General features: G+C 33.8%; 1 protein-coding gene across 2 annotated transcripts in view; it reads left to right on the top strand.

Annotated features, from left to right (window-relative positions):
• The window catches only part of COL24A1 (collagen type XXIV alpha 1 chain), a 380,233-nt gene that overhangs the window by 276,301 nt on the left and 87,567 nt on the right, over positions 1-16,365 (top strand). For both annotated transcript variants that reach the window (XM_034653815.1, XM_034653814.1), the window contains exons 40-44: positions 7,453-7,506; positions 9,328-9,435; positions 14,164-14,217; positions 14,477-14,530; positions 15,160-15,216. In XM_034653815.1, coding sequence (XP_034509706.1) covers positions 7,453-7,506; positions 9,328-9,435; positions 14,164-14,217; positions 14,477-14,530; positions 15,160-15,216 — 327 coding nt within the window. The remainder of the gene's footprint in view (positions 1-7,452; positions 7,507-9,327; positions 9,436-14,163; positions 14,218-14,476; positions 14,531-15,159; positions 15,217-16,365) is intronic.

The raw sequence follows: 16,365 nt of genomic DNA, 5'->3' as shown, positions 1-16,365 counted from the left end.
ACTTTACTACATGTTTTTTAAGATGTTATTTCTTTAAAAATGGATGCCAAGTACACTAGGTTACTATCTGATTAAGGCTAAATATTTTCTACTTTGGGCATGCTAGTTTATTAAATATTAAGCATCAATTGTATGCCAGGCACCATTTTGGGTACTAATGTTATAGCAATAAACAAAACAGACAAGTTCCCGGCTGTCTCGGAACTTCCACTGTAGTGTGGGAAGGCAATGTAAACAAGAAAGATAATTTCTGATAGTGATAAGTGCTGTGAAGAAAATAAAACATAGTAATGGGATAAAGAGTGACTAGGTATAGGCTACTTTAAATTGGGGTAGTCACAAAAGGACTACCTGGGGTTACACTGAGCCAGATGCCTGAAGATAAGAAGAAGCTAGTCATGTGAATATCTAAGAAAAAGCTTTCTAGACAAAGGGAACATCTAATGCAAATCCCCTAAGGCAGAAAGGGCATTTATTAGATGCACTATTAGTAAAGGAGAAATACGACCAAGTAGCTAGAATGTAGAATGTAGTAAGCAACTGGAAAACATGATGTCAGAGAAATAGAAGGAGCCAGATCATGTGGAGGATAACAGACCATGATAAGAGGTTTGGAGATGCTGCTGGTTTCAGTGGACAGCCATTTGGAAGGTTTTAAATAGGGAGGAGTGTTTGATTAACATTGTTAGTGATAATTTGGGGTATTTTGAAGAAACAGACTATGAGGATAAAAGTGGTTTTGGAAGGCTGTGGCAGTAGTGTAGATGAAAATTGGTATGGTGGTTTGGAATGTAAGGGGGCAAGAGAGATAGTGTTCCAATTCAAGACATATTTTGGAGATACAGCCGACTAGATTTGCTCATTGTTTGGATGTTGAGAAAGAGGAAAAAAATTATAAAGAATAAATCCTGGTTTTTGCTGGAGTAACTGAATTGGTAATCACGCTATTAAATGTATTATGGGGCTACAAATTGGTACTTACATATGTGCAAATATTAATTTCATTATTTTTGTTTCATCTGGTTTTCCTCACAAGCTCTAACTTACTGATTAGTGAGGAATGTTGGGGGGCCTGAGGGAAAAAGAAATTTTTATTTTTTTAAATTTTTTTTTAAGATTTTATTTATTTGAGAGTGAGCAAGAGAGAAAGCATGAGGAGGGGAGAGGCAAAGGGAGAGGGAGAAGCAAACTCCCGTGCTGAGCAGGGAGCCTGACACAGGGCTCCATCCCAGGACCCTGTGGACTCATGACCTGAACCACAGGCAGACACTTAACCAACTGAGCCACCCAGGTGCCCCAGGAAAAGAAATTTTTAAATCCAACTCAGCTGAAAGCTTAAACAACTTATTCCTAAATATTAGTAGTAGATAAGACTCAGAATCTTATGATGTTGCTTCTCAGATTTATCAGTTCTTGGCCTCCCTCTTTTACTCCTTTCCATTAGAGAGTCTGAATTTCTGCTGATGGCAAGGATAAAGAGGCCTTAGTTCTAGATGCATGTGTTATTCATAGCGATAGGGACATGGTAACATCCCTTGTCAGTTTGCTTGCTGCCTACCCTGCTGGCCTGTGATGATGATGTCCCTATGCTAGTAGTTTTCCTTTCTTTGGTGGGCGGAGTGGGGGGGGGGGTTCCCTGTCAGCTTCCGCTAATCTGCAGATCCCTCTCAGGTCTTCTGGATTCTCATTCAGTTCTAGCCCAGGAAATCTGCTCTTCAGCCCTTAAGGCAGAGCCACGTCTTTCTAGAGTATGGGCCACTCCCCCCACCCCACCCCCACAAGCTCCCCAGGTGTTTCTAAGTTCCCATCTACGTCATATAGGAATCAAGGAGTAGCTCAGGAAAATTTAACAAATATTCCTCATTTTTACTTTCTTGAGCATCCAAATTGATGCGGCCATAAACCAAGTGATATCTAAAAAGAAGGTAACTTTCCTTCATCCTGAAGAGGTAGTAGGGAACAAGGGTTTCACTCTGCCAAAACTCAGAAAGAAGAATATCTGAACATCTATGTCTCTCCCTCCCTCTTTGCCTTCCTGCATACTCCTGGAATCAAAAGGAAAAAAAAAAAAAAACCTGGTTTTCTCTATATTTCCCCTATGTCATATCCTCATCCTTCTATCATCTAGTAAAAGCCTTAAAGTACTGTTGTGACAGGTGGAAAGTATGTCTTCTCTATAATATAGGACAGCCCATGTGCTAGGTGCTCCAGGTTCAACTTGTGAATTTTAAAGTTGGAAACAATAAAACAGAAAAATTTTCTCTTAATACATTCAGCCCTTCAGCATACAAACCCCTCAACCCAAATAGGGTAAAGTCTATGTATTCAAAAAGGCAAAATAGAAAAACAATTTTAATAATTTTCAAATATTGTCCCCATTACAGCAGAGATGGGGAAGATAAGGAGAGACAAGGTTTAGGGGTTTGAGGAGGGAATTCAAGGTTCAGTTTGGGACACATAAAGTTTGAGATACCTATTAGAAATTCAAAACGATGTCAATAGGTGGGAAAATCAGAAGGTCACTGGTGCAGTCAGGACAGGTGACATAACTTTAAGAATCATTAGACTATACGAAGATAAAGAGATGTTATAAGTAAGTAGAAAATTTGAGAAGCATGCTGCCATGTAAACAGAAGTTTTAAGAAGTTGCAAGAGTGGAAAACAGTTTCAGATAAAATGAGCCGTTGGATTATTGGAGTTGGCTATTTGAAGGTCAGTTGTCCGAAAGGAAGCAATTTCAGAGTTGTGGTAAGGAAAAAAAAATTTCAGAGTTGGTCATTCATCCAAATGAAGATGGAATGAAAAATAAGGAAAGAGTGACAATGAGCATAAACAGATCTTTCTAAAAGCTTTGCTATGATGGGGAAGCAAGAATGGAACTAGAAAAGTGCATGAGAAATTGAATGAGTGAATAGAAAGGGAGGGAGGGACATGAATGAGGTCAAGGAAGGATTTTTCTCAAATGAGAGCTATCTAGCATGTTCGATTGCTGTTGGAAGTGATTCAGTTAAGAGAAAAAAATTGATAGTGCAAGCGTAGGAGAAGGCCTTGACGAGCACATGGGTTTTAGATGCAAGTGAGGAGCTGGCCTCAGACAAGAAACAGAAACTTCTTCCTTCGTAAGAGAAGGGAAACAACATGTGCGTACATAAGGAGGTGTGTTGGTAGCTTGGGTGTTGGGAAGAGGTGTTTCTTGTTTGATTGCTATTGGTGTCAGTGCAGCATGAGGCAAGGTCATTAACTTGAAAATGAGGTGAGAATGGAAGTTTGAAGAATGTGCAAGCCATCTTGCAGAGTAATAACAAATTTCTCAATTATACACATTTGTGAGACTTAAGTTTGTCACATTTTTACATTATCCACAAATTTTTATTAATATTTAAATATATAAACACAATGATGCTTAAACTGTATTGTTGGTTGGCAGATGGCATTGGCACACAGTAGTGTCAGCTGACAACTGAATATTTGAGTTCAGTGCAGTTATGGAGTGCTGATATAATATAAGGGTTTATGAATTCCTTCTCATACGAGTATTGCAACAAAGGCCTAACAGTTTTAAGAATTGTAAGTTTAAGTCACATAACTACAAATTAAAGAAAAAATATAATCTCAATAGATGAAACAAAAAGTATTTATAAAAATTTAATATCAATATTGACTATCATACATAATGGTGAAACTTCAAAGAAATGAGCAGAGATCACCACTATTCACTATTTCTATTCAACATTTACTCAGAGACCCAGACAGTATAGTAAAATAAGAGAAATAATCTATAGATAAATTATTAGAATTAATGAGATTTTAGCAAGATGCTAAATATAAGAATATACAAAAATATAAACTCTATTCTTCTTCCCCAGCAACAGCAGTTAGAAAACTTTAAAAAATACTTTTTACAATATAATCAACAACAAAATTAAGCACCTAGGAATAAATCTAACAAATGATTTGCAAAATTTTATTGAAAAAAAATGTTTATTAACAAAGACCTAAATAAATGGAGAGATAGTTTATATTCATGGATAGGAGGACTCAATATCAAAAAATTATCAACTTTCCCCTAAATTAGTCTATGAATTCAGTATAATTTTAGTCAAAATTCCCATAAGAATTTTTTATAGGACCTAATTGATGAGGAGTGATTTTATAAGGAATGTGGAAGAACAAAGGACAAATATCAAGACAGTTTTCAAGAACAAGTTGCAAAGGGTGGGAGCACAGTGGTGTGTAGAAGGGAGAACTTGCCCTCCCTGATATCATAACTTACTAAAGCTAGAGTAATTTAGTTAGTGTCACGCTCATTCACAGAAAGACAAGAGACCAGTGGAAATAGAAGATAACCTAGACTCATATCTCAGTATATTTTGAAATTCAAAGTTTGATAAATTAATTATAGATTACAGATCATTAAGAAAAGGATGAAATATTCAATAAAAGATACTGGTACAATTGGTTATCCAAATGGAAAACAAAATGAAGCAGCTTCTTCACACCAGTGTACACACACACAGAAGAATGAAATTCCAATTGAACACTTAGCTGTGAAAATCAAAATGTTAACTATGAGAACATTTATGAGAACATTTCATGATCTCTAGAGGGAGAGGAGAAGGATCCCCTAAACACTGAAAGAAATAAGAAAATATTAATGAAATATGACTATGTTAAAACTGCAAACTTGTATTAATCAAAAGTTATGTTAAAGTGAAAAAATAAGCTGCAAGCAGAGAGAAGAGATCTGTATTATATAGAATGAGCAAAATACGAGTATCAGGAATATGTATAAAAACTTTTATGTATAACCCAAAAAGAATAGCTCAGGAGAATACTGGACAGAAGATAAGAGCCAGAGAGTCAAATAGAGATGTCGGATAACTTTATGAATAGATAATCATTCCTCCTTAATAATCAGAAATATGCAAATTGAAAACACAAACAACATATCATTTCCCACAATGAGATGGATATATTTTAAGTCCGATAGTACCAACCATTACAGAAGGTTTGGAGTAACTGGACTCAAACGTCGCTGTGAAAATGTAAATTGACAAAACTACTTTGGAAAACAATTTGACAATATCTTGTATACTTGAAGATGCGTATATTCTGTAACTCAGCAATTTAACTTCAGGGGCAATACTGTCAAACACAAAACAAAACAAACAAACAGACCTTTGACATGGCGCATAGAGGGATGCACAAGGTATTTATTGCAGCGTTATCTATAACAGCAATAAAACCCACACCAAGAATTCATCAGTAGGAAAGTGTTTAAATAAGTTGTGATTTGATAAGAAAATGGAATCCTGTAGAATTAAAAACAGAAAGTGAATGGATTAATGACATTGATTAATTTCAAAAACAAAATGTGTGTTTAAAAAGTTTCAAAAGAATACTTGAAGTATGCTTATTTAAAGTTTGAAAAGATGCAAAATAACCATATATTGCAAATGGAGTAAAAGTATAAAGAAATGCATGGGAATGATAAACAAATTGAAGGCAATGGTTGAACCTGAGTGAAGAGGGAGGGTAACTTGTTTGGAGAGGTATGTGTAAAGGGAATTCAATTATGTACGTATGTATATTGTTTCTTTCTCTTCAAGTGGGTGGTGGGTACATGGGTATTTATTGTACCTTCTAATATCTTTTTATATGTATTTAAATATTACACAATAAACCTTAAAAAGGCAACAGTAGTTAGTGAGAACTAACACTGACCTAAGCTCTTCAGTGTAAGTCCAGTTCTTTCTAAACTTTACATGCGTTATCTCATTCAATCTTAGCAACTCTTTGAAAAGGTATTATTTTACTTCTTTTATATAATGAGAAACTAAGGCCTTTAGAAGTTAAATAATCTATTTATGGTCGTATTGCTGTAAGGTGACAGAGCCAGAATATGAAACTAGCAGTCTGACTTTTAAATGTTCACACCATTAACCTCTAATGAAGGTTAATCTGCCTCTTTTTAAAACTCGGCATTAACCACAAAAAAACTCAGGTTAGTGCAACTATCATTTCGACCTCTGGATGCAGCTAGAACTACAGCAATAGAACTTTACCATTTTGGCTTCGAAATTCAGTGACTTTCTGAGGCTAGAAGAGCATTTGCTCAGGAGCATAGGGCATGAGTCACTTCCTTAGGTATCTGTTTATTCGTTCAACAAATATTTATCAAGAACCTACATAGCACAGTGGTAAACCACAATTTATTTCTTGTCTACATCATTTTTGCAGTTTTCCAAGCTTTGGGACACGAATTTGAGGTTTCCATTTTCATTTCCAACTAATGCAAGGAGTGCTGTGATTAATTATTAGCCATTTTAGAACTTGCATCCTCTGGCTTACTGTGGATCTCATTTAAGCCTAATTGTTGTTGACCTGCAAATTTACATGATATCTAAAATATTTAGCCAGTTGACGCTTAAAAAGAGTATTAAAAAATTCTGTCTACTTTGTCTAAACAAAATACAGATTGAAATGAAAATATTGTTTTAAACAGTTTAATATGACTACCTCTTTTTTCTCCATGTATTTCCCTCTCTCCTTTTTTCCACAGACCAGAGAAAATCTCTTTAATCTACTCCAATAAGATTTTGAGATTCTTCTTCTTTTTTTTTTTAAAGATTTTATTTATTTATTTGACAGAGAGAGACAGCCAGCGAGAGAGGGAACACAAGCAGGGGGAGTGGGAGAGGAAGAAGCAGGCTCCTAGCAGAGGAGCCTGATGTGGGGCTCGATCCCAGAATGCCGGGATCATGCGCTGAGCCAAAGGCAGACGCTTAACAACTGTGCCAACCAGGCGCCCCAGATTCTGAGATTCTTCTTGACCATGTTTTAGATATATTTTATAATCCTATACATTCATCAAGATGTTGAACCCACAGTAGCTCATAGAACTGGTAAAATGGATGCACTGGGTTTACTTTAATTACAGTCTCACCAATTAAAATGGATTACACTGAAACCAAGTAATTTTCTTCCTATAAATAAAGAACAGTTTAGTTTTATCTATCTTGACTGGCTTGTATATATAAACTTTACTCACTAGACCTCTAAATCATGGTGACCTATTTTTTAAACAATTACACAGGGGCTCCTGGGTGGCTCAGTTGGTTGAGCATCCGACTCTAGGTTTCAGCTCAGGTCATGATCTCAGGGTTGAGAGATCAAGCCCACATGGGGCTATGGCCTTGGTGCAGAATCTGCTTGAGATTCTCTTCCTATCCCTCTTCCCCTCCCCTGACTCATCTGCGCGCACTCTTTCTCTCTCTCTCTAAAAAAAATCTTCAAAAATAAATAAATATAAAAAAACAATATTTATTGTTGAAAAGTAATCCTCATTTTTATGTAGTGTTTAATTCAGTGATTATGTGATGTAAGTATTTAAACACTCCATCTAGTCCTTTCCTTAACAGTTTATTTTCTTTTTTTATATTGGATATCCAGGGACCTGAAGGAATTGTGGGAACTCCAGGACAAAGAGGTCGTCCAGGGAAAAAGGTAATTTTTTAAACATCTTTTTATGGGTTTTTTTTTTTACATTTTTTTCCTTTTACATCTTTTTATAGCAGATCTTTCTTCTGATGTGCCCCAAGCTCCATAGGATGCTATGTGATATTTTTATTTGCACTAGATATAAAGTAATAAAGAACTATAAATTGGCTTTAAAAGGCATGTTTGTATAAATTAATATTTAACTATACTTAGGAATACCCATCACCTTAATTATTTAAAGGCAAATTTCCTACTCTGTAGTTTCTATAGAGATCTTTGCCTTTCCTTCTACTGTTTGCCAAAAATTCTTTAGTAGACTATGGACAGGAAAAGAGAGAAAAGGAAAATACTATACCATTTGTGCTATTTAGTAACAACTTTAGTAAAATGGTTAGGGGAAAGGAATATGATTAGAGTTTTTTCTGGGTTCATTAGTACTGTTTATCTAAATTGAAAAGGTTAATGATTGATTTTATCTTTCCCATATATTGACTAAGAAACAAATCAAGAGTATGGTTTGTTTCTTTTATATTTTACTAAGGAAATGATATTTATAAAATTCTAGAATGTTATAATTAAAAATTCATCTTTGTATGGAGTCAATAATTTATTCAAGTATTGGTGAGACAGAAATTATTTTCTTTATTCTACCACAACAGTTATGAATATATTACTGTATTTAGCTTCAAATCACACCATATCGAATTCCCAAAGTCTAATTTTATCATTTTTACTAATATACACCCACTCCATCTTTGTCATAATGTAGGGACAGTATAAGTGAGAATAAAAGTTAAAGAAAAATGAATGAGGTAAATTTTAGTAGCCATTCTTTTTTTTAATGTTTCAAGTTTTTATTTAAATCTAGTTAGTTAACATATAATGTAATATTAGTTTCAGGAGTAGAATTCAGTGATTCATCACTTACATATTTAGTAGCTATTCTTGCCCATGAAAATAACCCAATACTGAAGTCTCTTTTCACCATTCATATGTTATTTCTAAAATGAACATTAGAAGTGGGACAGTATAAGTCCTTACAATAACCTGCACCCCTGGGAATTATTATGAATACCAAAAACTTCCTGGCCGTGATCACAGTCTAGTTTCTCTTTGTATCTACTTGAATATCAATAATAGAACAGGTTGGTTCCTATTTTCAGAAAACAAATCATAATACTTAAAGTTGCTTCAAAGCAGCTGTATTTTGGTGGTAGAGAATGATCAGCCAGCTTGATGGAAAACAGAAGGTAACTAGTTTTTAAAAATGATGTAAAATGATATAAAAATATTACCGATTAAACAAATGTTATGGATTTTTAAAGGCAGACTCCAAACCAGTGAGTGATGATTCTGAATATACAGAACCATACACTGGAACCTTTTTGCATTAAATAGATCTTGGTGGCATTGAAGTTCTCTAAAGAAACGGGCTTCTTATGGGGCCTGTTTTCTCTGGTAACAAGAAATACGTGCATGCATGCAAGCATACATACATAACAAATTTCAAAATAAAAAAACTTGGTTATTTTGGAATTCAGCATGAACACCAGATCTCCCCTGCTTGTTTGGCCAAAATTATTTTTTTTAATGTTCTTTCTCTAAATTACTTTTAGTTATATCTTTAGGATAACCTAGGTGGTGATGGTACGTTACTATTGTCAGTGATGGTCTCTACTATTATTAAGTTAAAGCAAAGTTACTATTTACAGAATTTTGCTAAACAGAATATCCTCTGGTGTCATTCCAGGTATATGATGTAGTTAATTCATCTAAGTAAAAAATTTGTTTTTTCTCACTTTTCTCTCTTACTAATGACATCCACAGGGCGATAAAGGACAAATAGGGCCCGCAGGAGAAATTGGAAGCAGAGGTGCTCCTGGACAAATTGGGGAAAGTGGTCCTAAGGGTGCCAGAGGAACTAGAGGTGCTGTGGTTAGTATTTGATTTGTTTCCAGACCTGAGTTCACTGTGGATGGAAAAGAAATGTATCCATGTCCTTAAAGTTTCATCCCTTGATTAATTTTACAGAGAAAGCAATAGTTCCATTGAAAATAATCTACCTCCATGGGCTGTGGAGAATTGTAAGCATTCCACAGTACTTAAATGGCTTAGTGGTTTTTGGACATGGAAAGGGGAAAGGGGGAAAAAAAACTCAAAATGGAAATAAAATACGAAATGAAGTCTAAAAAAAATCACATTATAACTCCTAACCTAAGTAAGAAAGTTTATATGCTTTGCACTTAAAATCAGAATTTAATATCTGTATAAAACTATGCTGTCGGGATTGGCAAATTGCATTGAAAATTAGGTTTATTTAAAAATGAGTTTTCTTGTTTTTTCTTTTTATTTTTTTATTATGTTATGTTAGTCCACAATAAAAATGAGTTTTCTTTATAAGCTTGGCCTCCACATGCTCATCTGGAGGGTTTTTTTTTTTTTAACCAGCTGTGATCAATATCCATGACATCTAATATTTAATCTTTTGCATGAACTTTATATGATGTTGGACACAAGGGTAGCGTAATACTTCTGAACCTATAATAGCAAAATTTTATGCTAATATATTTGGACCTGTTCAGAAAGTCCTAGCACAAGAGATGCAGAATATTTGTAATTCAGTGTTTAGTATCTTCACTGTTTCATAAGCTTATATACAAAATGCAGGTATATGTCCTACTCTCCATTAAATGCCCAAACGCTAGACTTTTTACCAAGGCCTTCTTGAGAGCATTGCATAATCCATCTGTTGTCTGAGGAAAGTTTGTCCCAAGCTCATTTTACATATTCATCTTACTACTTCAAGTCTTTGTTATTTCCTTTTATTTAAATTATTAATATTTCTCTGCTTTTGACTTATATGTTAAAAAACTTTATATAATATGATTAATTTTTAATGAACATCAGAATTAATCCAGAGTCTTGCCATCAAAGCAGCCTTCTACTTTGGATTTTGTCTAAAAAGAATATTGACTTTTTAAATATTGACACATATTTAACCTTCCCAAAAAGTTTCATCAAATTCACTCTCCCACCACCAGCACTTCCTATTAACTCTTTTGATGTTTGACAATCCGATAAATGAAAAACCGTGTCTCATTTTCTTTCTATTTACATTTCCCTGATTGAAGTTAAGTAATTTGTATTTTTTTCTGGAAATTGCCTTTTCATGTGTACTTTACATGACTTATATTATGTTGTCTTTTTCTGATTGACTTGCAATATTGCCTTATATATTTTAGGTAATATATTTTGTTAAATATGTTATAAAATATATTACAAATACGTTTCCCTTTCTGTCATTCATCTGTTGTTTGTGATATCTTTTGCTGGACAGAAAGTTAATTATATAGTCAAATTTGTCTGTTCTTTACAGTTCTACATTTTATTTCTTCATTAGAAACACCTTTCCTACCTAAAGTATATAAAAATACTCTTCTATATCCTTCTTCTGATACTTTAATAGCTTTATTTTTACCCCTGACTCATATGAAGTTTATTTCTTTGCTATGAAATAAGTTGCAAAGAACTGATTTTCTCTTTTCCAAATTGATATTCAGTCGTCTCAAAATCATTTAATAAATAGTCAATCTATTTCCCACTTTTCTGAAATACTACCTTTACCATAAACTAAACTCTCAAATGTTTATTGGCCTGTTTTCATTCTGTTTTCTTCTGTCAATCTGTTTGTCTGTTGTTCTTAGGTCCAATACCACATTACTTAAATTATTATACTATTACAGTATTTTTTGAAATCTGTCGGGGCAAATCTCCATAATTCATTTTTCTAAAAAGTTCAGCTCTTACTATAATTCTCTCTTCCATGTGAACTTTAAAAAGAGCTCTTCAAGTTCCTTTAATATTGAAGCTTTCAGTAGAGAAGCACTATGTCTTTCCATTTACTTATATCTTCTTATATATCCTTTAATAAAGTTTTGTTATTTCCTTCATTCTGTTCTTAACTCTAGCTTATTAGGTTTATTGTTAGTTTTTTATGGATTTTATGATTTATAATGCAGTCCTTTTTTCCATTATATCTTCTTATGCTATGTAAGATATCTATTTACTTTAATATTTTTACTTTATATCCACTTTAATGATAGGTGGTTCTTTGGGTAAATAATCATATTTAGAACGTCTGGTTAGTCTAATATTTGGTTTGGCCTAATACCTATTCCGTGCCTTAATTTTTTCATCTCCTGTTTAGTTTCAAACTCAAATAGGAGAGTTGATGTGGAAACTTTTTAATAGTATGAAAGATAAGAGATTCTCGGGATTATTATTTTTGCTCTTTTCAGTTGTCTGAGTCACATTTTCAGTATTTTAGGGGCATTTACTAATTAGCCCTTAATTTATATAGTATCCTCATCTGCAAAATATTGATAGGAAAAGCAGTCAGAGGGTGATTATTGCACATAAGTTGTCAGTCATTTCTATTTTAACAAGTTTGACCAGAGCTGAAACTTTGTTCATTAAAGTATCTGAAACTATCAGTGAATATTTCTCCTTGATCCTGTCATGAACATATCAAATCAAAAACTATCAGGCTATATTCTAATATTCAGTGATGCACATCTACCATAAACTTTGACAGGTGCAAACTACGTTTCCAAGAACTTACTAGAAAACTATGAGATTCTAACAACTGAAAATATTTTTCTTAATATGATTAAGAATATTCATACCAGAATTAACATAGTTAAAATGTCCATGCTACCCAGAGCAATCTACACTTTCAATGCTATCCCGATCAAAATACCGAGGACATTTTTCAAAGAACTGGAACAAATAGTCCTTAAATTTGTATGGAACCAGAAAAGGCCCCGAATCTCCAAGGAACTGTTGAAAAGGAGAAACAAAGCTGGGGGCGTCACAATGCCAGATTTCGAGCTGTACTACAAAGCTGTGATCACAAAGACAGCATGGTACTGGCACAAAAACAGACACCGACCAATGGAACAGAATAGAGAACCCAGAAATGGACCCTCGGCTCTTTGGGCAACTAATCTTTGATAAAGCAGGAAAAAACATCCGGTGGAAAAAAGACAGTCTCTTCAATAAATGGTGCTGGGAAAATTGGACAGCTACATGCAAAAGAATGAAACTTGACCACTCTCTCACACCATACACAAAAATAAACTCCAAATGGATGAAAGACCTCAATGTGAGACAGGAATCCATCAAAATTCTAGAGGAGAACATAGGCAACAACTTCTATGACATCGGCCAGAGCAACCTTTTTCACGACACATCTCCAAAGGCAAGAGAAATAAAAGATAAAATGAACTTATGGGACTTTATCAGGATAAAGAGCTTCTGCACAGCCAAGGAAACAGTCAAAAAAACTAAGAGACAGCCCACGGAATGGGAGAATATATTTGCAAAGGACACCACAGATAAAGGACTGGTATCCAAGATCTACAAAGAACTTCTCAAACTCAATACACGAGAAACAAATAAACAAATCATAAAATGGGCAGAAGATATGAACAGACACTTTTCCAATGAAGACATACAAATGGCTAACAGACACATGAAAAAATGTTCAAAATCATTAGCCATCAGGGAAATTCAAATCAAAACCACACTGAGATACCACCTTACGCCAGTTAGAATGGCAAAGATAGACAAGGCAAGAAACAACAATTGTTGGAGAGGATGTGGAGAAAGGGGATCCCTCCTACATTGTTGGTGGGAATGCAAGTTGGTACAGCCACTCTGGAAAACAGTGTGGAGGTCCCTTAAAAAGTTAAAAATTGAACTACCCTATGACCCAGCCATTGCACTACTGGGTGTTTACCCCAAAGATACAGACGTAGTAAAGAGAAGGGCCATATGCACCCCAATGTTCATAGCTGCATTGTCCACAATAGCCAAATCATGGAAGGAGCCGAGATGCCCTTCAACAGATGACTGGATTAAGAAGCTGTGGTCCATATATACAATGGAATATTACTCAGCTATCAGAAAGAACGAATTCTCAACATTTGCTGCAACATGGACGGCACTGGAGGAGATAATGCTAAGTGAAATAAGTCAAGCAGAGAAAGACAATTATCATATGATTTCTCTCATCTATGGAACATAAGAACTAGGATGATCGGTAGGGGAAGAAAGGGATAAAGAAAAGGGGGGTAATCAGAAGGGGGAATGAAACATGAGAGACTATGGACTATGAGAAACAAACTGAAGACTTCAGAGGGGAGGGGGTGGGGGAATGGGATAGACTGGTGATGGGTAGTAAGGAGGGCACGTATTGCATGGTGCACTGGGTGTTATACGCAACTAATGAAGCATCGAACTTTGCATCGGATTCCGGGGATGTACTATATGGTGACTAACATAATATAATAATAAAATAAAAAAAAAAAAGAAAAGAAAAGAAAGTAAAAAAAAAAAAAAGAATATTCATACCAGAAATAAACTACAGAGACATTTTTTGGTGGGACTTTTGTGGTTCAGAAGAAAAACAAGGCAAAAGTTAGAATGTTACTTTTGTTTTCCCATTTCAGACTAGGTAAAATATTATGCCTCGAAAAATCTAAATTTTAAATGATTAGAGTACTAAATAAATAAATCAATAAACAAATAAATAATAAGAGTATAAGTTTAATGGTTTAAACAGTTGTTTGTTTTCTTTCTAATATTTACTTTATTTTTTAGGGACATTTAGGATTGATGGGACCTGATGGAGAACCAGGAATTCCAGGATATAGGGTAATCATTTCTAATTGAAAATTAAAATGTGTGTATTTACATGAAAATAGTTATATAAAGATGCTATCCCAGTTATGCAAATTAAGATTAAATCTCACTGCTAACAACCTTTCTAATATATTTAGGCTTCAACCCCCTACAGAATGAATCTTGTTTTTCATCAGAATATTGGCAATATCTCATAGCATGGCTTTGGTGCTGTTAGGGAGAACATGCACAAATGGTATGTAGAATGTCTGCTTACTTGTCCTCTTGTTAGGGCCATCAGGGTCAACCAGGACTTTCTGGGTTGCCAGGACCTAAAGGAGAAAAGGTATGTGTGTATATTGACTTTTCAATCCTAAAGTTAAATATTAAATTTTTGTGTTCTTTCTGAAAGTATGCGTGGAAACATTTTCAAGAAATAAAAGAAACACTTCTCAACTTGGGAAGTGTTGCATGTTCTAAAAGATAAATAATAAAGGTCAAAAATGTAAATAAGTCATTAAAATGTCTTCAATTAGTTGTATCAAGATATTCATGAAATAATATATGTTAAAGCACTTTGCAATCTGTAAAGCTTTGTAAAAGTAAAATTAATTACTTATCAAAAGAAATCGTGAGACTACAGATTAAATGACTAACTTGTACATTTATAGCAAAATTTTTTACGGATTAAGAATAACTACAGCAGTACTCCTGTTGATTTACAATATCGTTGGAAACCTGAAACTTCGAGCAAATTCCTAAACTGCTTTTCATGTAATTAAAACAGATTGACACTTCTTAGAATTTATAGGAATCACAGCTGTATAAAATATCCTGTGATAAGTTTTGTAGGTAAAAGTTTTCCATTTAAATAAAGATTGTATATTTCATACATATTAGATAATAGTAGCCTGCATATTTCAAAGGTTATTTTATTAACTTGGTTTTGTTTATAAATCATTATCTTCATTACAGGGTTATCCAGGAGAAGATAGCACAGTACTAGGACCACCTGGGCCTCGAGGTGAACCAGTAGGTCTTTTTCTAAAATTATTTTGATGTTTCAAGATAAAAGGCAATGAAGATAATAGATTGACAGCACTAATCACATCTTTTCAAAGAGTTTTATTTTGTTAGTTTCATAACATGATTTTATAGGCATACAGTATTTGTAGCTGTGTAACGTAAAAGCAAAATCTATTTACATCCAGGTCAAGATCCTTAGCATAATATATAGTTTAATACAGTCACTCTCCAAATCTAACTTTCAGCATTAAATGTACTACAACAACTTTTTGCAGAGATTATCAAAAAACTATATACCCTAGATATTTTAGGGCAGATATTTCTTTAATCATCAAATTCAGATTTATTTCTAAGTGTTAAAAAAACCTGATCTGTATACTTTTTTATAGTAATTTACATACAGTTACCAAATGATTTTAAAACTTACCTAACCAGTTATTAGAACAAATGCTCTTTAAAGATCACTGATCTATAATCTTCTAATTCAGCATGTTAAGAGCTAACTATAAGCGCTATTTTGAAAAATAGCTATTATAGTTTTGATTATCTGAAAAACCACCTCTATATTCATGTATGACTAAAACAATCTTAAAGGACATATGTAAATTAAATGGGTAGAATAAAAATATTCAGTTCATAGAAATAAATATAATTGGTTAAATTTTCTATCTTCCACGTATCACATAAGATTAAAAAAAATCCTAAAGCAGAAGGATCACATTATGTAGTCATTTGTGATATTTTGATCTGGCTGTTTGGAGATGATTGAAAGTTATATTTTGTTTTAGAAATAGGAAAGATTTTAGGATTATGCTGGTTAAATCAAGCCATCTCATAGAGAGGCCTACTTATCTATAAGAATATATAAGTTTTTTATCAAATATGTTCTAGTCTCTGTAAAGCCCTCAGGGGAAAAATATGGAAAAAATGCAAAAAGTTAAAGCAAATGGAAAATTATTGGCAAATCATCTCTAATAGTGCTTGTCTTCCCCAGATTCAGGTATGCCAGGGTCAAAGAATGTCACTGAAATATAATAAATATATTAAAAGTCTAACATAAAATGTGTCATTTTATCTAGTAGGCGTAAGACAGGTGTGAAACTTAGACCAAGAATATTCTAAATCATTAAGCAAAGTCAGAGATTAATGTCTCTA

This window comes from Ailuropoda melanoleuca, chromosome 2, assembly GCF_002007445.2.
Source record: "Ailuropoda melanoleuca isolate Jingjing chromosome 2, ASM200744v2, whole genome shotgun sequence".
In the NCBI taxonomy this organism is placed as follows: Eukaryota; Metazoa; Chordata; class Mammalia; order Carnivora; family Ursidae; genus Ailuropoda; species Ailuropoda melanoleuca.
This window is presented reverse-complemented; position numbering and strand designations above follow the sequence as displayed.